Below are 22630 nucleotides of genomic sequence, written 5' to 3'. Positions count from 1 at the left end.
GCTAATTGGGAGTTTTGTTTTTTCAATTATAAGGTAAAAGTTTTTTATTTATTTTCTATTTATTAGTATTTTATAATTTCAAATGTGATAAAGTTTTCTTATCTTTCTTCGCTATTCTTTGTAGCGTCTAGAATGACTGAAAAATTGTAACTCAACTTCTCCAAAAAAACATTTAGAAATAAGATTTTAATAATTTTTTTTTAATTGCTTAAAATTATTTTATATTTAATATGATTGAAGACGTGCATAATATGGTTTTTTTTTTTTTTTATATATATAATTGGGATAGTTTTATAGTAGATAGGATATTTGTTGAATAAAATTTTAAAACTAACTAAAACACCTCGATTTGGGGTATTTTATAAACCTCTAAAAAATACACTATACTAATTTTAGGGGGTTTTTAAGCTGGTCAAAATTAGCATATATAAAATCTAACAAATAATGATTTTAAAACACTATAAAACAGGGTAATTAAAACTCCTCAAAACCTGTGAAAAAAAAACTCCCAACAATTTAATTACAATGACCTCTGATAATAATGTTTGCTATTGATGATGCACAAAAACATTGGCAGATAGAGACATATCATATATAGTTAAATTTACTGTTGATAATATTTTGTCCCACGCTTTGCCTGGACGACCAAGATGCAGAAGAACAGCCCAGTACATGTGTCCGTACAACAAGGAGACTGTCGTAAATATAATACAGAAACTATATAGACAAATTGTAAAACATGGTCAGAATTGGACATTTTATTTTTGTTATGTTGATACTTGGTTGGGAGATGTCTACCATAGCATTTCCTTTAATTCCGAGAGATTCAAAACATGGTTCTATTACTTGTCGATTTTGACATAAAGCTTTGAAACTTAGGCATGCAGTTTGCCTTTATTTAAAGCAAACAGCCAACCCAGATCCTTATCAATTCACCTATGCTTGCTGCCCCCACAATAACACAAAATTAAAAGAAGAAATGAAAATGAATTCCTATGTAGACAACTCAGAAAATCAGCAATAGTGCTTGAGTACATCATCACTCCAACTATCTCCAATATAGCATTAACAAATGAGAAGTTGATATATTAACGTCAAGGCCAGGCCATAAAGCAATACATATTGTTTCCATTTTTTTTATTTTTTTTATCTTTCCCAGGAGACCAAGACGCAGCACAACTCAGGTACAGATGTTCGTACAAATAAAGACAATATGCAGACAATTAAAATAAAAATAATACGGGGACAATTGAAACATGATAAGAGTGCCACGTCAGGAATTGAAATCTTCATTGTTGGTTGGTTGTGATATGTCAATCATAGTGTCTCTCTGATTTTTTTTTTTTTTTTAATGTTTATTGCATTTAAAGTAAATAATGAGACAAAACAATGTGATGGAAAGGTCTCAAAACAACTTGAACGGTAAGTGATTTCAAACACGGCTCGTTGAGTTGATATAAAGCTAATAAATTTGGGCGACTTCTTTTATATCTAAAGCAAATAGCCAAAACATTTCATTATCCAATGCCCCACAATAGAAAACGGTAAAATAAAGCTAGCCATCAGACAAATATGATATTCAGACTCTTCAAACCATATATTATTCAATGCTGTGCCTCTACTTGCTTTTTTTAGTTCAAATTAACCATCCCCCACCAACTCCCTACATTAATAAATAAGAAAAACCCTCTTCGTTTTTCGCTTCCTGTCTATTTCAAACAACTCTCTTACATTAAAAAAGACTGAAAAATATCAATCAGCCATTGTTAAAAAGAAAGTCAAAAGAATTCTCCAGAATTTGTACTATTTTAATGCAAAGTTAAAAATGAAATAAATAGTACTATGGAGAGAAAGGGAACTAAGCAAGGAAGCTTTGGAATATAAATCATGGAATGGGACTTTCGGTCTTTCCTAATGGTGTCTTTACACCGACCTGGCCCACCACATTAATCAAAGAATGGAATACGTGACTTATCCTCATCTTTCCACGTGGAAATGTCAGTTTTTAATAGGAAATAAATAATAAATAAAAGGATGGTCCCACAAATTTAATCCAGTAGTAGTTGTTGAAAACTTGAAATACGAAGAGGTACGATGCACGGTGCTGTACGGATTGTTGGACCTTTCTGTTTGGATGTCCAGGTTTAATGGTTTATACGATTTTTCTTATTAATTAATCAATGCACACAATTCACAAAAAAATAATAAAAAACGTTTGCATTAGCGTAGGAGGAAGACTATTAAATATTAATTGCAAAAAATTGAAATATTATGCTGTGTCGACCGTGGGACTCGGGGATTAACTACCTTCAGATTAGATTTCGTTAGATTAGATTTAGTTTGATCATGCAGTTGTGATTGGAAGTTATAAAGCTTATATTTCAGTGACAGTAATACTCACAGATTAACCATCGTTATATTAGGTTTATTTTGATCATGCAATTGTGATTAGAAGTTATAAAACTCATATTTCAATAATTTTATTTTGCGTAAAACTTATCATGTTGCGTCGATTGTAGTATTCGTAGATTAACTATCGTTAGATTAGGTCTAGTTTGATCATATTGTTGTGATTATAAGTTATAAAGCTCATATTTCAATAATTTTTTTTAGGTAAAACTTGTCATGCTGTGTTGATAGTAGTACTAAGATGTTAACTATTGTTAGATTATGTTCAATTTAATCATGCAGTTGTGATTATAAGTTATAAAGCTCACATTTAAGTAATTTTGTTTTGGACAAAATTTATCATGCTGCATCAACAGTAGTACTCAGAGATTAACTATCGATAGATTAGGTTCAATTTAATCATGTAATTGTGATTAAAAGTTATAAAGCTTATATTTAATTAATTTTGTTTCGGACAAAATTTATCTTGCTACATCAACAGTAGTTCTAGGAGATTAACTACCGTTAGATTAGGTTCAATTTGATCATGTAATCGTGATTAGAGGTTATAAAGCTCGTATTTAGTAATTTTGTTTTGGGTAAAACTTATAAGGCTAAAAGATTTGATAAGCACGGAGAGTTTTGAGGAAGTAGAATCCGCGTACACACGTGTTCAACATCTAACGTGTCCAGCGCAAGGAAGGCCGTAGGATAATAAATCAGTGCGCGCAACACCTTAACTACGTCAGACTTGGTCGTTTTTGTCTCCACACTAGAAAAAAAATTAGTGTACTCGTTGAATAGAGGGTGTACGTGTTCAAACTCTCAATTTCTTAAAAGCCACATGGTTGAACTTTGTGGTCCTATTCAGATTCTTGAGCATCCCATATTGAAGAGCCGCACAGATATGTCTTGACCGCAACCACAATTAATATTATCGAATTCAAATTGCAAATCCTGGTCAGATTCCAGACCTTTTTTTATTTTCAATCCAAGGGTGTAAACTCAATTATTCAGCTTGAGTGAGTTTGACATCTGACGATCCACACATCTCTGTCATCTAGCGGATGTAAGTGCCTTCAGTGGTAATCTTGCCGCAACGACTTTATAATCTGACCCTTCTTTTATCTGACTATTGACTCCCTCTAAAATGCGCTCTCCTCATCCTATATAACTAAACATTTTTCCTCTCTTCCAACAATCGTGTGCAGAACTGCAGATTACATCTCTTCTTGAGTTCCCCCACTTTTGACTATAAATTCTTCCAATTTCTTCATATAAACCTCCTCCAAGAGAACCAAATTCTTCACCCACCACCGTCCGGCCTACAAGTATAAAAGAGAGAATTTGATTCTTAAGAGATATTCAAGCAATCTTGGTGATAATTTCGAATGAAAACATCGTTTTGTGAAGGGAATAAGGATGTCAAATATACCAACATCTCTCTCTGAAGTATGCCTCACTGTCTGTCGTCTTACCATGTCCATCGCTGACCCATGGTCTTCTCCCCTTTCTCCTGAATTTCTCTTTCCTTTAACAAAACCCATAAAATCAGTCTCGTTTTTTACACATTAAAATCAGCTCAATTTCGAAAGCCTCTGTATTCGTTTTTGTAATCTGTCACCGAAAAAAAACCCATGAGAAAGATAAGAGGATTCAAGATTGGGAAACGCTTGATCCGGTTCACGAGATGGGTCATCCGAAAATCAAGGAGTAGATCCGGATACCATCGTTTAGCTTCACCGGACGCGTCATGCAAAAGCAAATCAATTTCGAAACTCGTCAACTGGGGTCGTCGGTTAACAAACGGAGCGAAATCTCTCTGCTTTACAAAACTCAAATCGGGTTACATCCCGATGGATAATGACCCAATTAACGAGAAACCAGTTGAAGTACCGAAAGGATACTTGGCTGTTTATGTTGGACAAAAAGACGGTGATTTTCACAGGGTTTTAGTGCCTGTGATTTATTTTAACCATCCTTTGTTTGGTCAGCTTTTGAGAGAAGCCGAGGAAGAGTATGGGTTTCACCAACAGGGTGGTATTACAATCCCTTGCCGCTATTCAGAGTTCGAGCAGGTCCAGACCCGGATAGCTGCCGGCTCACGTTCCCGGAAGATGACGTGGAAACGCAACTATTAAACGTTGTGAATGATGGATGATGACGACGACGACGATAAATATTACACGATATAACGGTGGAGATGGCGTTATAGGATTTTTGATTAGGTAGTGCTTTTACTTTCCTTTTTCACTTTTTTCCACTTTTATTTTTTCTTTTTTAAGCATAATGTAATTTAGATGTACATTTATACAAGTCGTGCTTTTGGCTCTAATGGTGTTTCCAGATCATAATTACGTTGATTATTATATGATAATGATTTTGACATTATCTATAACCCATTAAAATAGTCAATTTAATTAATAAACTGGGCCTGACAGAGATTATTTATCGGCGATAATGGTGTATTAACAGTAATGGGATAAGAAGTCAGTATGATTTGTTATTTTAGATAATACTTTAGAAATAGTATTGGGTAGTTGAATAAGGTAATTATTATGGGATAAAATTTAAAAATTAAAAAAAAAGTTTTTAGGTTTGCTAATTCAACTAAACACTCAATATATAAAAATTTTGTGAAATAAGAAAAACACCCCCAGCTACCCATGGTGCCAGATTTCGATCACCATAATAAGAATTTGACGTTACGATGTAGACCGGTTGGATCTAGTCGGTCGTATGTCGATCTGACATTTTCTGACTAGATCCACTAGCTGAAAAATGTCAGATCTACACCATCGTTGTCCTTCAATGACGACCATTTATTTGGTCGTCGCTGAAAGCCAGATTAACAAATTATCAATCAGTTTTGGTCCTTTGTATGTCGTTATGACAGATTCTAGGTACCATCGATGGTCTGACAACTATGGGTTTGTAGGGGTATTTTTGTTAATTTTTAAACTTTTTTTCTGATGGTATTTAATTAAATTAATAAACTTAAGGGGTCTAAAAATAATTGAATAAAATATAATATTATTTCCTAACTAATGAAACAAACAGGCTTTGTTTGATACACTCTTTAAAGTGTTATTCTAGTTTTTCTAATAAAATTAAACAGAAAATCAACCAAAAAAATATATTTATTTCAATATTTTTACAATTATATTATATTTTATTAATTTTACAAAATATTAATAATTATATTTCTTATAAAAATAATATAATAATTTAATAATGAACCAAATGAAGCTTATTATTTTGAGAATATAATTGAAAATAGAGTATAAAATAATAAACTTATCTCCAGAATTTTACTTGATTTAGTCCCGCACGTTCACCTGCCTCTGGCTGCCAGGAATATTAGGAATTTGTCGTTTTCAGGCAGAGAATTTAATAAAATAAAGAGTTAGGTGTAGGTTCCTTTCTTCAATATGACTCGTTATTTGTCTGGAAACTCTATTTTCTTTCAAAATCTTGTATTAATTGTAGTCGCGTAAAATTTTAGAAGGATAATTTGGTTCTGATATGATTTGCACCATAAGTGTCTCTATCAGTAAGTTGATATTAGTGGAGGTATACTGGCGAATCTTTTTATCAAAATCATTGGGTAGACTCTGGACTGTGGAGGCAAACCCACCACAACTTTGATTGATTGGAGAAATCTTAATCTTATATGAATATCTGTCGCATGCTCATTTCATCATCTTGTACCCGACATCCCATTTGGCTCGCATTTTTTGGCATATTATCTTGTAGATTATTACCACTAATATCTTGTGGATCCATGCATTTAAGAAAAGTATCTGGAATTGCAAAGTAGTAATCAAATAAAGAAATCATATGGGTAAAGTTTCTTTGAATTTGCTGGGTAAAAGGGATATAATTAATTAGTTTGAGGTCTGGTCTCTGTATTCAAGAATCGTGTTGCATTTGCCCACTCCTGGGGATGGAGGAGAATGTCTTGGTTATGCAATTAATTAGATGCATAAGATGGGGGGGTGGTGGTGGTCCATATCTTGCACTTTTGGCAGTCACAATTGATTGAACCAGTTTCAGTTTTTTTTATGAGGTTCTGGGAAAGGCATCTTCTTCAGGGAGTAATGTATCTTAAATCATATATATCATCACTCATGCTGACTTGGTCTGCTATTATTTGAATGTCAATTATTTGCCTTAAAGTTTTAAACCAAAATATGCAAGTGGGTGATTTTAGACCCTATCAGTGCTTTAAATTAAGCTTGAACTGGTCCAGTTGAGGCTTAATTATAATTGATAAAGCAATGTGAAGGCTAAAAAACTAAAAATGCCGTTGATTGCAGGTAACAGCGGCCAGGTCTTGATTGGAGAAGAGAAGGTTATCTAATTATAACACGTTAAGGCTTTTGCGCGTAATCTGCAAGGAGGTTTCCCTAAGAATCGACATTTAGTATTAGTTGTTTGTAATTGTTAACAATGTTAGGTTTAAATATTAATGTTTGAATATCCTATTTAATGTCAGTCGTTCCAAGTTCTTACAAGGAAAAAAGAGCTGAACTTTACGTGGCAGCTTTAACCATGAGAAGTTATGTGCATCTCAGGAGTATGATTTTTACCAGAGCAGGTCGATTAGTTGGTAATGATCAATTAATTATTTGCAGCTAGCTTCAGATGATTCTACAAGATGGATTGTCATGGACCCTTAATACTATGGATTCCTAGTTTCTTAAGCTGAACGACTCTTATTGATGATATATTGTTTATTCAGAGAGCAGAGGACGAAACATGATCCAAGTGAGAAATCAGGCAATACATATTGTCGAAATGATCCAGCTGTTAGCGTAACTTTCTCCTACAAATGCGTATTTGATTGTTTCTTCATTTTGCTCATATTTGTTTCCTTATTATATGCTTGACAGCTCAATGTATAGATATAAATATAATGGAAAACTACACGGCTTGAGTGTGTTAGCCTAGCCAAAGACATTTCATCTTTCTGTTGTATTTTTTAAGATTTTACACAGGTCATCGTTAAATTATGATTATTGATTTGATAGTCTTTTGATAACTACAGGGGCTAACTGCTCTGGGGGTGTTTGTCTAAACTTATAAGCTGTTCAAATTAGCTTATAAGCTCTAAAATTAAGCTGACCTGTTTGTTTATAACTTTTTTAAGCTTATAAGTTGAGCTTATAAGCCAAAAAAAAAAAAAGTTGGGGGAAGGTACTTTTTTTTTTTTTTTTTTTGCTTATAAGTTAGTTTGACCAAGTATATTACCACATTATCCTTGTTTAATTTTAAAATTTCATAGTATACCCTTATTTAATATAATATCATTTTTAGTCATTTTATAATAAAATATACTTATAAGCTACATTTTATCAAACACGTCAACTACTTATTAGTTACTTATAAGTACTTTAATAAAATACGTAATTACTTAAAATTTTAAATATTTAACACTTGTTATTTACACTTGTTATTTATAAGCTAATTTTTATAAGACAAACACCTGACTCTGTTTGGAATTGGCAGACTGCTGATCATTAACCTTTGGCACAAAATGGGCAGTGTTCATTTTTCCTACGAGGGGACATCAGTACTTACGGGAGTAATTAGATCTATCAGAAAGCTGATTTAAAATCTTACAAATCGAAAGACGCAAGAGCAAATTTGAAGTTACTGGCCCAGATCATTAAAACTATTGGTACAATATGCTCATCTTTATGACAATTATTCACTTATGATAAAGTATTTAATTTAATTTAAGAGAGCAGATGCTACTGTCGAGTAGACCCCTGAGGACCAAGTGGACCCTTATTCTTGATAAAAATTCCAACATATGAGAGAATTTAAGAAAAACCAAAAAGCAATCACGCACTATCTCACTCGCACTATCACACCACAATTTAAAACAAAACAAAACGAAACAAAGGAAAGCATATTTAGTAAAAAACAAAGGAAAGAAATGTTGAGAAGTCTTCAGTTATACTCCTCCAACAAAACCGTTCTAGCTCTTAGACTTTCTCCAATCTTCATTATCTTATTTTCTCTGATCACTTATAATGGCTGCTTTGTCAAAGCTCGTATCTTCATCTATGCAGGCTGTTCTCAGGAGAAGTATGACCCCAACTCACCCTATGAAGCTAACCGTAACTCTCTCTTGGCATCAGTTGTTAGTTCATCTTCTCAAGCCGCATACAATAGCTTTGTTATTGGAAATGGAACCTCAACGCCACCTGAAGCCAACATATATGGTTTATATCAGTGCAGGGGTGATTTGCAGACTACTGACTGCTCCAGATGCATTGAAAGTGTCGTTAATCAGATTGGTTTGGTTTGTCCATACTGTTATGGGGCTTCTTTGCAACTAGAAGGATGTTATGTAAGATATGAGCATATAGATTTCTTAGGAAAGCTTGATACAAGTCTTAGGTATAAGAAGTGCAGTACACATGTAAATAACGATGTTGAGTTCTATAAACGCAGAGATGATGTTTTAGCTGATTTGCAAACAGCTATTGGTTTTAAAGTCAGTAGTTCTGGTTTAGTCGAAGGTTTTGCACAGTGTTTGGGTGATTTGAGCTCAACTGACTGCACTACTTGCCTTGCCGAATCTGTTGCCAACTTGAAGAATTTATGTGGCTCCTCTGCTGCTGCTGATGTGTTCCTGGCTCAGTGTTATGCCCGCTACTGGGCATCTGGCTACTACGATTATTCAGGTGAACATCATGCTCATTTTTTATCTCCTTGTCTTAATGAGGCATTGATTATTTTTGTTTTATTATTAGTATTATTATTATTATTATTATTATTTTGTTTCACAGTGATTATTGTTATGAACCAAGTTGCGTTAAGCTTTAAACCATACTGTGAACGCACCAAATCACTAAGAATCAAAAGATAATATTATTCTATCAAGGCAACGCCATTTTGAATATTCTGGTTCGTTTTTTGAGAAAGAGGGAGACCATTCGAAATTTTTTCCTGGCCAGGAGTCAAACAACTAATCCTTTTATAAAGTAAGGAGTAATGTATCTTAAATCATATATATCATCACTCATGCTGACTTGGTCTGCTATTATTTGAATGTCAATTATTTGCCTTAAAGTTTTAAACCAAAATATGCAAGTGGGTGATTTTAGACCCTATCAGTGCTTTAAATTAAGCTTGAACTGGTCCAGTTGAGGCTTAATTATAATTGATAAAGCAATGTGAAGGCTAAAAAACTAAAAATGCCGTTGATTGCAGGTAACAGCGGCCAGATCTTGATTGGAGAAGAGAAGGTTATCTAATTATAACACGTTAAGGCTTTTGCGCGTAATCTGCAAAGAGGTTTCCCTAAGAATAGACATTTAGTATTAGTTGTTTGTAATTGTTAACAATGTTAGGTTTAAATATTAATGTTTGAATATCCTATTTAATGTCAGTCGTTCCAAGTTCTTACAAGGAAAAAAGAGCTGAACTTTACGTGGCAGCTTTAACCATGAGAAGTTATGTGCATCTCAGGAGTATGATTTTTACCAGAGCAGGTCGATTAGTTTGTAATGATCAATTAATTATTTGCAGCTAGCTTCAGATGATTCTATAAGATGGATTGTCATGAACCCTTAATACTATGGATTCCTAGTTTCTTAAGCTGAACGACTCTTATTGATGATATATTGTTTATTCAGAGAGCAAAGGACGAAACCAGGCAATACATATTGTCGAAATGATCCAGCTGTTAGCGTAACTTTCTCCTACAAATGCGTATTTGATTGTTTCCTCGTTTTGCTCATATTTGTTTCTTTATTATACGCTTAACAGCTCAATTGTACAAATATAAATATAATGGAAAACTACACGGCTTGAGTGTGTTAGCCAAGCCAAAGACATTTCATTTTTCTGTTGTATTGTTAAGATTTTACACAGGTCATCGTTAAATTATGATTATTGATTTGATAGTCTTTTGAGAACTGCAGGAGCTAACTGCTCTGGGTGTTTGTCTAAACTTATAAGCTGATCAAACTAGTTTATCAGTTCTAAAATTAAACTGACATGTTTATTTATGACTTTTTTAAGCTTATAAACAAAAAAAAAAAATAAGTTGGGTGGAGGTACCTTCTTCTTCTTCTTTTTTTTTTTTTTTTTTTTTTTTTTTTTTTTGCTTATAAGTTAGTTTGACTAAGTATATTATCACATTATCTTTCTTTAATTTTAAAATTTCATAGTATATCCTTGTTTAATGTAGTACCCTTTTTAGTTATTTTATAATAAAATATACTTATAAGCTACATTTTACCAAACACGTCAACTACTTATTAGTTACTTATAAGTACTTTAACCAAATACGAAATTACTTAAAATTTCAAATGCTTAGCACTCGTTATTTATAAGCTAATTTTCATAAGCTCAGACAAACACCCTTACTCTTTTTGGAATTAGCAGACTGCTGATCATTAACCTTTGGCACAAAATGGGCAGTGTTCATTTTTCCTACGAGGGGACATCAGTACTTACGGGAGTAATTAGATCTAGAAAGCTGATTTAAAATCTTACAAATCGAATGACGCAAGAACATATTTGAAGTTACTGGCCCAGATCATTAAAACTATTGGTACAATGTGCTCATCTTTATGACAATTATTCACTTATGATAAAGTATTTAATTTAATTTAAGAGAGCAGATGCTACTGTCAAGTAGACCCCTGAGGACCAAGTGGACCCTTATTCTTGATAAAAATTCCAACATATGAGAGAATTTAAGAAAAACCAAAAAGCAATCACGCACTATCTCACTCGCACCATCACAGAACAATTTAAAACAAAACAAAACGAAACAAAGGAAAGTATATTTAGTAAAAAACAAAGGAAAGAAATGTTGAGAAGTCTTCAGTTATACTCCTCCAGCAAAACTATTCTAGCTCTTAGACTTTCTCCAATCTTCATTATCTTATTTTCTCTGATCACTTATAATGGCTGCTTTGTCAAAGCTCGTATCTTCATCTATGCAGGCTGTTCTCAGGAGAAGTACGACCCCAACTCACCCTTTGAAGCTAACCGCAACTCTCTCTTGGCATCAGTTGTTAGTTCATCTTCTCAAGCCGCATACAATAGCTTTGTTATTGGAAATGGAACCTCAACGCCACCTGAAGCCAACATATATGGTTTATATCAGTGCAGGGGTGATTTGCAGACTACTGACTGCTCCAGATGCATTGAAAGTGTCGTTAATCAGATTGGTTTGGTTTGTCCATACTGTTATGGGGCTTCTTTGCAACTAGAAGGATGTTATGTAAGATATGAGCATATAGATTTCTTAGGAAAGCTTGATACAAGTCTTAGGTATAAGAAGTGCAGTACACATGTAAATAACGATGTTGAGTTCTATAAACGCAGAGATGATGTTTTAGCTGATTTGCAAACAGCTATTGGTTTTAAAGTCAGTAGTTCTGGTTTAGTCGAAGGTTTTGCACAGTGTTTGGGTGATTTGAGCTCAACTGACTGCACTACTTGCCTTGCCGAATCTGTTGCCAACTTGAAGAATTTATGTGGCTCCTCTGCTGCTGCTGATGTGTTCCTGGCTCAGTGTTATGCCCGCTACTGGGCATCTGGCTACTACGATTATTCAGGTGAACATCATGCTCATTTTTTATCTCCTTGTCTTAATGAGGCATTGATTATTTTTGTTTTATTATTAGTATTATTATTATTATTATTATTATTTTGTTTCACAGTGATTATTGTTATGAACCAAGTTGCGTTAAGCTTTAAACCATACTGTGAACGCACCAAATCACTAAGAATCAAAAGATAATATTATTCTATCAAGGCAACGCCATTTTGAATATTCTGGTTCGTTTTTTGAGAAAGAGGGAGACCATTCGAAATTTTTTCCTGGCCAGGAGTCAAACAACTAATCCTTTTATAAAGTAAAGCTAGCATTAAGGTGCATCAGAACTTTAGTAGCTTTCTTTTTAAGGCACCTCCATTTTTACAGGCATTCTCCTCTTTTAACTAATCTTTCACCTTCGTTTGCGTTTTTTTATTTTTTATTTTATGTCTTACTTAGCTAAGAAACTTTTTATATTTCTTCTATATATACTATTGTTCGATAAAATTGTTTGATGAACACAAAGGTTTTATTTCATTGTATCTCTTATTAACCTTGGTCAATTCACACTCAAAAAGGAAAAGGTTATTAGCACAAACTTTCATTCAAATAAGAGCCATCAGCCATGAACTTTTGCCTTAAAAGCTCCAATAATAAAGCCACTGGATTCAGACCCTAAATGTTCCCTGTGTTGATCACAATTAATCAATAAACTACAAAGATAAAGATGTCTTTGAACTTTAAAATCTGTATAACTTTGAGCACTTAATTAATATTAAATTAAAAAAAAATTCAGAGAGAGCTTTATCAAATATATGTACGTGCTAGTGGCAGCCTTAATTGGTTTATCTCTTATACCAGTTTGTATAAATAAATTAATATAAGTATTAATTGATCGCCATTGCTTTTTCTTTTGCTTTTGCTTTTGATGCTTGTATAGATTCTTCCAACGAGGACCAAGTTGGAAAAACAGTCGCCATTATTGTTGGTGTATTAGCAGCTGTAGCAGTTCTCATTGTTTTCCTCTCAATTTGCAGAAGATTTATGGGTATATCTACATATATTCTTCTTTTTAATCTACATAGTTTTTTGTTTATTATCAACCTAATCATTGATTAACTGATAGTAATTAACGATGCAATAATTTTGCATGCAGACTAAGCAGACAGATCGTCATGTGATTTTTGTTCAGTGATGGAGGGTGAGCAACATCCATGTTGAAGGTTGGTTTATAATATTGTAATTGCAGCCACTCTGTTATCTTCAACTTTTTTCCCGTTTTAATACACTGTGATATAAAGTAGCAATGTTCTATAATCTCCAATCAAAAGGGCTGCTGATTTCCTTCATTCAAGCTGTACACACATTATCCACTTTTTCATATTTTATTTCAAAGTTTAATTTACTTTTTTGGCACATTGTTGTTTGTTGGTTTATAGCTGAGAGACATGAAATTGCTTTTTAAAACTAGTAAAATTTTACTTAATGGTATGAAGGTTTCATAACAATTATCTTTGCGATTAATCAACTAAGTATACATACTCTACCCAACCAAATCTCTGTTGAAAATGCCTAGAATAAAGAAGGAATTTTTATGTTAATATTGAATGAATTGAGGATATACTGTAAGTGAACCTTATAAAGACCTCTCGAATGTATATTCATGAAGATATCACAAATTTATATAAATGACTATACATTATTACTCATATAACAAATACCATGAATCTCATTTATAAAATCGATGACTTTCATTAAACTAAAATATCAATCATACACTTCCTGTTTAAAATCAACTACCTGCAGCATTTTCGTCCTCTAAATTCTCCCAATCCTACTTCTATTGTCACACAACTGTACAGCTTTGTGCCACCCTTAACTTTTAGCTCGATCAAGGAGGAGACGCGGGCACGAAAGCAAGATTCAGTCATTCCATTTAAGTCTATAGGCCGCTTTTAATCTTAAATTTTATGCAATGAATCTCAAATCAATCATGGGGAGAGGCACAGTCCATACAAAAGCCAATTTCTTACGATTTACGTGAATCAAACCAAGAACCTGAACACACGATGAATATTCTTTGTTATGACCATCAAGGAAGCACTTTGCCATTCTTTTCCAAACCATGAACTGGAATCAATGTCCATTAACCAGTAGGTACATTATACGTATAAACAGCAAACGGACGCCAAGTCGCCAGATATTGGTTCTTCCAAAAAAAAACAAGAAAACCACCGTGACTTGCTCATACCATTCCCCTTGATTAGAAATCGGAAACCAAGACTTGGAAGAGACATTCTTCCTTGAAGGCACAAAGATGTAAGTCCTGTGAAGTAGCTGTATGAGATACACCCAAATAGGCATAGGATTAGTTATTAGTTAATGCAGCAGAGAATAACTTAAACTGGAATAAGATATTTCAGACGTAGCCTATTAATCCAACATTTAGTGACTATTAAAAGGAGGCTCAGGGTTCATTATACGTAAGAGATAATAGAAGAAGAAAAATTATTTTAAAAAAAAAACCCCAGCCACCAAAAACACATCTAAGAATATTAGCAACTTGTTTTGCCATTCTTCTTAGTGTTTAATCTTCATATTCTCTGCCATCCCAAATAAGAAATTGTTCTTGATTCCATTGTATTGGGATAATCTCCATCAACACCAGATCCTATGTGTATTGATCTAGAGGTACCACACTTGTGATACTTGGAGAGTATTCAACGATGAGAACAATACAGCCAAGGAGTCGATAATATTTAATTTACTCGTTAATTCTGTAATTTAGATTCTTTATATTGATATATAATATACATATTTATTTGTGATGCATATATACATATTCAAGGGTTATTTACATTAAAATGTCACTACCACGATCATAATGACACTATGTAGAGGAAGTTTAAAATCTGGGCAATCGGACGATTCCACTAAACATTCCTAACCACAATAGTGGTATCAGAGCAGCGTTTTATTGAAAATAAAGGTTTTATGACGTTTTGGGGTCCTCTGTAACGATGTTCTGTTTTTTGGTTAATTCATGCCCTTAATAGTAATATTTTTTTTTGCTAAAATCTTTCATGAATAGAGTTAACATGTTGATGAATGATTTTGGAAATTTTTAGATCGTTTTGATATCAACAAGGTTGATTTTTGGCCAAAACAAGCAGCCCTTGAAAACAGTTTATTCACTGGTGAGAGGCAACAACTACTAGGGTTTTAAAAAAATGCGGAAACCAAACCGAATCAATAACAAAACTAGTTTTTCAATTATCTAGAAAAACCGGTTTGGTTTCGGTTAAAAAAAAATACAAAAATCAATTTTACGGTTCAATTACCAGTTTACGAGAATATGGAAACCAGTTTATTATAAAAATATTAAAATATAAAATAAACTACAAATCTCTAAATCCCCTTTTCATTCTCTCTTCTAATCAATGAATCTTCTTTCTCCACATTAGAGGCAAGTAGCTTTTCCTTCTTTGTCGTTCTTCGTTCTCACCTCCAACACAACTTTGTCTACCTCCTTCTCAATTTGTCCAGCCACTCGCCAGCTTTGTCACTCTTCTTCTTCAGCTTAGTCCCTCATCTTCTTTAGCTTCGTCCCTCTCCAAATTCGTCACAAACAATCAGGTAAGTTTTGGCGTTTTGCAGCTTTGTGCGTTTGAGATTGGTTTGGAGTTTTATGGTTACGTGGTGGATAATGTAGTGTGAATAGGGACGTAGCAAGGATTTTTATTCAGTAGGATCAAAACATCTAAGTTGATAAACCGAAACCCCAAATCTTATAACTTAGTTTTTCAAACAACTTCTACTAACGTAATAAAATTCAACTCATAAAGCTATGAAAACTTATCAATCCAACTCTAAATATCAAGCAATTAACCAATATATCAAAATTAAACAAAATCTCCAAATCTCTACAACTTAGGGTTTCATTGATTCTTCAAACCATTCAAAATTAACTCAATAACTAACCAAAATTTATCAAACCCAACTTAAAACAATAACTAATTAACTCATACCTCATCATAAACAAGATTAAATCAAAACCCAAAATCTAGGACTTTAATCTTCCATTTCAAACTTATTTATTAAATTCAACAAAAACTCATAGCTCATGATCTTTCATCAATTAAGAAATCTAAAAGAAAAGAATTTTAAGTAAAAAATAAAATAAAAAATGAGCATCATTTTACCTTGTAATCCAAAGAAGTAATATTTGTTGAGTATCCAATAAAAAAAAAAAAAGAGATAATACGAGAGAAAATGACGAAGAGAGAAAAGTTAAAAAAATGTTAATTAATAACTCATTTTTGTGGGGTCAAAACTATAAAATCCATAAAATATAAGACTTTTTTTGAATTTTTTAAAAAGTTGAGTGGGTTCAATTGAACCCACAAGTCTCTATGTGGCTATGTCCCTGTGTGTGAATTTGACTCTTATATGGTGCTTGCCAGCATCTAGGATTGATGTTTGAAAGTTCAGTAGCAGAGCCTCTTTAGGACCGACCTTTTTCACAAATTTGCCCCTTCTCCTTAAGTGGGATGAAGACTTGGAGGCTACATTTGTTTTACTTTTTAGAATAGTATTCTATAGTAGAATACTATTTAATCAAATATGATAGGATTCTGAGAATGTGTTTTGGAAAATATTTTCTAAAAATATTTAGATTACTTTTAACCCTCAAATTTGTTAACTTAACTAAACACCCCCACAATAAAAGTTTATAAATTAACAAAAACACCCTCACCCACCTAACTATTGCCAACAACTGGCCACCACCATCGAACGGTGGTTGGAAGCCGCCAGAATGACGCATGATCGGCCATGGATATGGCTGATCGTGCGCCGATCTAGCATTTTCTGGCTATATCCATCATGGATCTGACCGAAAATGGCTATATCTACGGCCAAAGATCTGGTTGTTGATGACAGCCATATCTTGGTTGTCGTTGACAACCAAACAACGGCTAGAAATCTGGCCGTCAATGACGGCCAAACGACCGCAAGCCACCACCGTCGACTACTGCCACCTCCATTGATTGTCATCGGCAGTCATCAAAACAATGCATGGTCAATCAGATCTAGTCCACCATAGATTGATCTGGCCGTTTCTAATCAGATCCATGGATCTGACCTTCGTTTCCGGCCAGATCGACGTACAATTGGCTAGATCCAACCGATCATATGCCGTTCTGGTGACTGGCGGCGATGGTGGCCGACAAACAACAGTCATCTTGGGTGGCTGGGGGTATTTTGGGTATTATTCATTTAAATAGTGAGGGGCATTTCTATCCAAAAAAATTAATATATGAGATTACAGAAGTCATTTCGCACATTTTGGCTAATTGTTATTTGATAGAAATATGAGGGAATTTATGTCCAAAATGTTCATTAATTAAGGGTAAAATTTGTATGAACAGTGGATTACCCTGGTAATAAAAAAATAACACCATTTTAGTCGGTAATCAGATTATCCCTCATATTACATATGCAGTAATCACTATTAGTATTAAAAGATTACTGAATTTTTTTATTACTTGACAACCAAACATGGTAATAACCGGATTAAAAAATAGATTACTGGAATTATCTTTTATTACCCTGAATTACCAAAAAGTAATGAAATCATAAGAAAGAGGAGGCAATAGATGATTATTAATAATGATAACAACCGTCTTACAAATTGGTCTCTGGAAAATTGTTTATTGTAATATAGGTGTGTTTGTTTTATTATTTTGGGTAAGATTTTTGAAAAAGTTGAGTTGGCTGGTTGTTACGAAGTAGGATTTTAAATTAACAAAAACACCCCCTAGATGTGTTAATTTAGCTAAACACCCATACAATAAAACATTAAAAATTTACAAAAACACCCCACCCACCCATTAAAAGCTGACAACTGGCCACCACCACCGAAGGGTGGGTGGGGGTGTTTTTATCAATTTTTAAACTTTTTTTTTGGTAGGAGTGTTTAGTTAAATTAACAAACCTAGGGGGTTTAAAATAGTTAAATAGAATAGAATAAGATTTTTAGAATAAAGAAACAAATATGTATTTTGGGTAGGATTTTTGCTACCCAAAATAGAGAAACAAACACACTTGGAAATATTTTCCATTGAAATAATTTATTAAAAAAAAAAAATTCCATCTTTGGCCAGGCCCGAATTAAACCCATCTACAGAAACCAAAGTGCATCATCTATGGGGAAGGCTTTGTGTGTGAAATATCATTACAATACAATACGAGATAAAAGTCTTTCAAACCCCATGTGAATGTGATTTCTTCGTCCATCTTTTTCCTCTTTTCTTTAGTTTTCTGTTGTTATGAGATATATTATATTATTACCTGCTTTTGCAGACTCTGTCTTTCTCTTTCATTGCTTTAACCCACTGGGGTTGGGGTTATGGTTTTGTTTTTTTTATTAAGTTAAAGGGAAAACTAGTTTTCCTCTTAACAGATTCAGTTTCAGTTCTGAAAAATTCTTGAACCGAAAAACCGGTTTGGTTCACAAAATTAGTTAATCGATTTTGAAAACCCCTACTAGCTGTAGCACCACCATTGTGTCACGTTGGGCATGCATGTTGGGCGCTTGTGGATGCGGTTGCTATTCATATGTTCAAGGGGATGTTTGACAAAAAATGAAAGTTTTGGGTTTTTATGAAAAACTATAGGACTTGAAAATTTTAAAATATAAATTTTATGAAAATTACAAGGGGACAAAAAAATAACTTTGAAGGATCCTAACTTGATTTAGATTTGAATTCTAAATAGCTAGAGTTAAATAGAATTAATTTTATGAAAAATTATATTTTGCATGAAATTAGGATTCTATTTATTTATTATTTATGATAAAATAAAATCCCTAATTAATAGGGATTAAATAACATATAAATCATTGAAAAATGATTTAAATTTAATGCCTAAATATAGAAAGTGGGGGTGATATTTGTGTTTCCAAAACCAAAACCAAAGGGATAAATAATATATATATATTCGTCAAAGGTGCAAAGTGTTTGAATTTTGAGGACTTTGACATTTGACTTTGATGGAACGAGCGTACTGCTTGGTCATGCTGGTGTGAGTGACTTGGCTTCATTTTGGAGAGAAGCATGTACGACCACACGGAACGTTGTCATATTGAGAGGAACGTGCATCTAGGCAATTTGTAATGTAGGGAATGGTAGTTCCTTTGTCCTACATGGTCATACCAATTAGGAAAACTGCATTTTATTTTTAGTTATGACTCTTTGTCATACCTTAGCATGTTTATTAAAAACCAATCAATTCTTTGATTAGTTCTGGCACATCAAAACACATGACGGCTCAACATTTTAGAATTCAACCATGAAAGATTATTAAGAGAGCTTTCCATTTGCTATTTGAGTTTAATTTTTGTACACTTTACTATAAGGGAGCTTCAAGTTATCTCTAATCACTTCAATCGAATCAATTTTTACTCCTTTTAAGGATTGATAAATAAACAATTTCATTAGCTTGCATTTAGATGTTTGTATCTTCTACTATGAAAAGCTTATCATTATCTCTAACCATTTCAATCGAATCGATTTTTGCTCTTCTTCATTTGTCACTGGATACTTGCATCGAACCCAAACTTTTCACCTATTACGGAGAAAGGGAAAAAAAATCTGTCAATTCAAAATGTAAACAGTTTAAATAATCCTAACAAAATTTTAGGGTACATTTAAGAGTGACTTTTTTCTTTTTATTGCAGCTATTTTGTTCTTATTACTTCTAACTTATGGGAGAAGTCTCTCAAAGAAATGCTAAATTAACCCTTCTGTGGCTCCTAAATTAAAATCTTTATTATCTATATAAACTGAATTCTAAATAATTCGTAGGCTATAATCAAAAATGATAGCACTTCTGACAATATCAATAGTATTTCTAATCATGTAGTATATACCTTAATAGTTTGTGACATTTTATATGGGTTAAAGCTATATGAAATAAAATATTTTATTTGAATTTGTGACACTATATATATCATAAATTCAATTACATTTCAATGGTTTACGAGTTACATAAGTCAAGGTTCTAAAAACTAGGCCAAACCGACCGGTAAGACAGGAACCAGCATCTCTCTGGTCCAGTTGAGGTTCCAGGGGGTATTTTACTATTTTAAACATATAGGGGTTAATTGTAATTTTTGAGGGGTAATTTTTGGGATTTTTGAAATATATTAAATTTTGGGGACTAATTGTGATTTTTAGGGCATTTTTATAATATATTAGAATTTAAAGACCAATTTGTAAAGTTCAAATTTTTTTGGAAAACTGACGTGGTCGGTCGAATAGTCAGTTTGACTGGTCAAACTATGAATCGGGCCTTGACGGGTCAAATCTCTTCGGTTTCAGAACATTGATGTAAGTTACCAAAAACAAAAAAAAACCATTTTAACTTTCTTCTGAGTTCATATTGTTGCATATTCCAAAGATTTTGGACGTAAATGGTAAACACCGTGGCCCACTTTAAAATGGGACATGGGAAGGCTCCCTTCGCATCTATTAATTCCATGCACACTTTTCTTATAAAGCCAACGAGCTCTTTTCTTATAACTCACATATGCATACAATATCTCTTGTTAGAACTAGTTGACTATGAAGATCTTCTCAAAATCTTTGTCTGACGGCACTGTGTTATAGGATGGCAATCCAACCAAAGCTTTGTCAGGATTGATTGGATCATGTTGGTTTTAGTTTTGTAATGGGTGAGTTGTGAACACACGGATTATAACCTTGGCCACGCCCCCAAACCCTCTCACACGCACACCTTTCTCATAAATTTACAAGCCCACGAGCTCGTCTTATAACTCACATATGCATACAATACTCTTAGTACTTAGTACTAGTTGGCTATCAAGGTCTTCTCAAATTTTTGTCTGAGAGTCACTGTAATGCGAGGATGGCGATACCAACCAGAGCTCTGCCGGCTATTCGCATGTTTGAAGGGGATGATTTGGGAGTTACGGACTGGACCGACAAAACTTGGCAATTCGTTTCTCCACTAGGAATATCGGCCATCCAAGGCCCATATTTACCGGTGAATGGCTTGATTTTGCTCAAGCTATGCATCTTCAGGCTTATGATTTTATCCTAACGTCGAGATGGCCAGTACACAATTGACATGTACAAAGAGACCGACTTGAAAATATCGGGTCAGGAAGCAGAGTGGATTCATGTGGATCAAGTTTAAGCTTAGCTTCGAAGCCATTTAATGAAGTCTAAGTTATTAGAATATCACTTATCAATAAAGATTATAATCTAACTTAAAAGTTAAGATTTGAATTTGATAATCTAGAATTCTTCAAACTCATCTAATCCTGATTAATTAGGGATTGTGTTCTATCATAAAAAATAAATAGAATCCTATTTCATGCACAATCTAATTTTCATAAAATTAATATATTAACTTTAGCTATTTAGAATTAAAAATCAAATTATGATCCTTTAATGTTCTCTTTTTGACCCCTTGTAATTTTTATAAAATTTATACTTAAAATTTTCAAGTTTGGAAATTTTCATAAAAACTAAAAATTTTCAATTTTTGTCAAACATCCCCTAAACATATGAAACACGGCCATATCCAAGCAATAGGCACGTATACTATATGCACGCGCGAGGCACGATGGGGGGTGTAGCATAGACGGAGCTATAAGAGGTCGGGAGGCGGGAGGGGGGGGGGGGGGGGGGGGGGGGGGGGGGGGGGGGGGGGGGGGGGGGGGAGGGGAAGGTGTTGGTGGGGGGGGTGGTGGGTGGGTCGCTTGACCTCCATGGCCCTGAAAAATTATTTACAAGTATACTTAAAATATCAATATAAACTTTTATGTTTTTAAGATATACAAAAAATATATCAAATTATTCTTTCTAAATTTAATACCATGATGTTGTAAGGTAAGAATCCATGTTATATAGTAAATTAAAATAATTTAATAGTATAATTTGATAAAATATAATTCAATTGATCCAAATATAATAGTGAGATCACAATGAGGGCTATAAAGTGTTTATTGGTAAATATATAATTCATGATGTGTAAGGTAAGAATCCATGTTATATATCAAATTATTAATAATTTAAAAGTATAATTTGATAAAATATAATTCAATTGATCCAAATATAATAGTGAGATCACAATGAGGGCTATAAAGTGTTTATTGGTAAACTATCTAGTCTATCGTGGCCGAATTTTATACTCATTAATTACAGTTATAAATAAATTATTTACAAATAATAAAATTAACTGATCTAATAAATTAAAATTTTATTGACAATCGCATTATCATCTGTAACTTGATCCATCTATAATCCAATCTTGACGAAATCCTTGGTTATAGCTAGTGCCTCTCACCAGTGAATAAACTATTTTTAATGGTTGCATGTTTTGGCCAAAAATCGACCTTCCCGATATTGGATTGAGCTACAAATTTCCAGAATCATTCATCAACATTTTAACTCTATTCAGGAAAATTTTAGCAAAAAATATTATAATTAAGGACATGAATTAACCAAAAAATATAACATAGTTACAAAGGATCTCAAAACATCATAAAGCCTTTATTTTCATTGAAATGCCACAACCTGACTCTGATACCACTGTTGTGGTTAGGAATGTCTAGCAGAAGCATCTGCCATCTGGTTGCCTAGA

At 33.3% G+C, this 22630-nt stretch overlaps 2 protein-coding genes across 3 annotated transcripts; both read left to right on the top strand.

Annotated features, from left to right (window-relative positions):
• Nucleotides 1–3608: 3608 nt before the first annotated feature.
• On the top strand, nt 3609–4723 carry LOC116128117 (auxin-responsive protein SAUR36). Its single transcript, XM_031413794.1, has one exon. The coding sequence runs from the start codon at nt 4026–4028 to the stop codon at nt 4527–4529; it is 504 nt and encodes a 167-aa protein (XP_031269654.1). The 5' UTR covers nt 3609–4025; the 3' UTR covers nt 4530–4723.
• A 3512-nt stretch (nt 4724–8235) lies between these two features.
• On the top strand, nt 8236–13375 carry LOC116128186 (plasmodesmata-located protein 8). 2 transcript variants are annotated; one of them, XM_031413883.1, is made up of 3 exons: nt 8236–9086; nt 12900–13007; nt 13116–13375. In XM_031413883.1, exons 1-3 carry the CDS (start codon nt 8333–8335, stop codon nt 13118–13120), a joined length of 867 nt encoding a protein of 288 aa, XP_031269743.1. In that variant the 5' UTR covers nt 8236–8332; the 3' UTR covers nt 13121–13375. The 2 variants fall into 2 exon arrangements, with proteins under 2 accessions (XP_031269743.1, XP_031269742.1); XM_031413882.1 differs by lacking the exon at nt 8236–9086 and adding an exon at nt 11220–11978.
• The last annotated feature ends 9255 nt before the right edge of the window (nt 13376–22630 follow it).

This window comes from Pistacia vera, unplaced genomic scaffold, assembly GCF_008641045.1.
Source record: "Pistacia vera cultivar Batoury unplaced genomic scaffold, PisVer_v2 Contig197, whole genome shotgun sequence".
NCBI classification, from domain to species: domain Eukaryota; kingdom Viridiplantae; phylum Streptophyta; class Magnoliopsida; order Sapindales; family Anacardiaceae; genus Pistacia; species Pistacia vera.
The sequence above is the reverse complement of the archived record's forward strand: the minus strand, read 5'-3'. Positions and strand labels throughout refer to the sequence as shown.

Bases quoted from the DNA above. Each gene is read 5' to 3' on its own strand.
- LOC116128117 (XM_031413794.1), top strand. From the start codon at position 4,026: ATGAGAAAGATAAGAGGATTCAAGATTGGGAAACGCTTGATCCGGTTC.
- LOC116128186 (XM_031413883.1), top strand. From the start codon at position 8,333: ATGTTGAGAAGTCTTCAGTTATACTCCTCCAACAAAACCGTTCTAGCT. The intron at 9,087-12,899 runs GTGAACATCATG...ATGCTTGTATAG, and splicing joins TGGCTACTACGATTATTCAG to ATTCTTCCAACGAGGACCAA.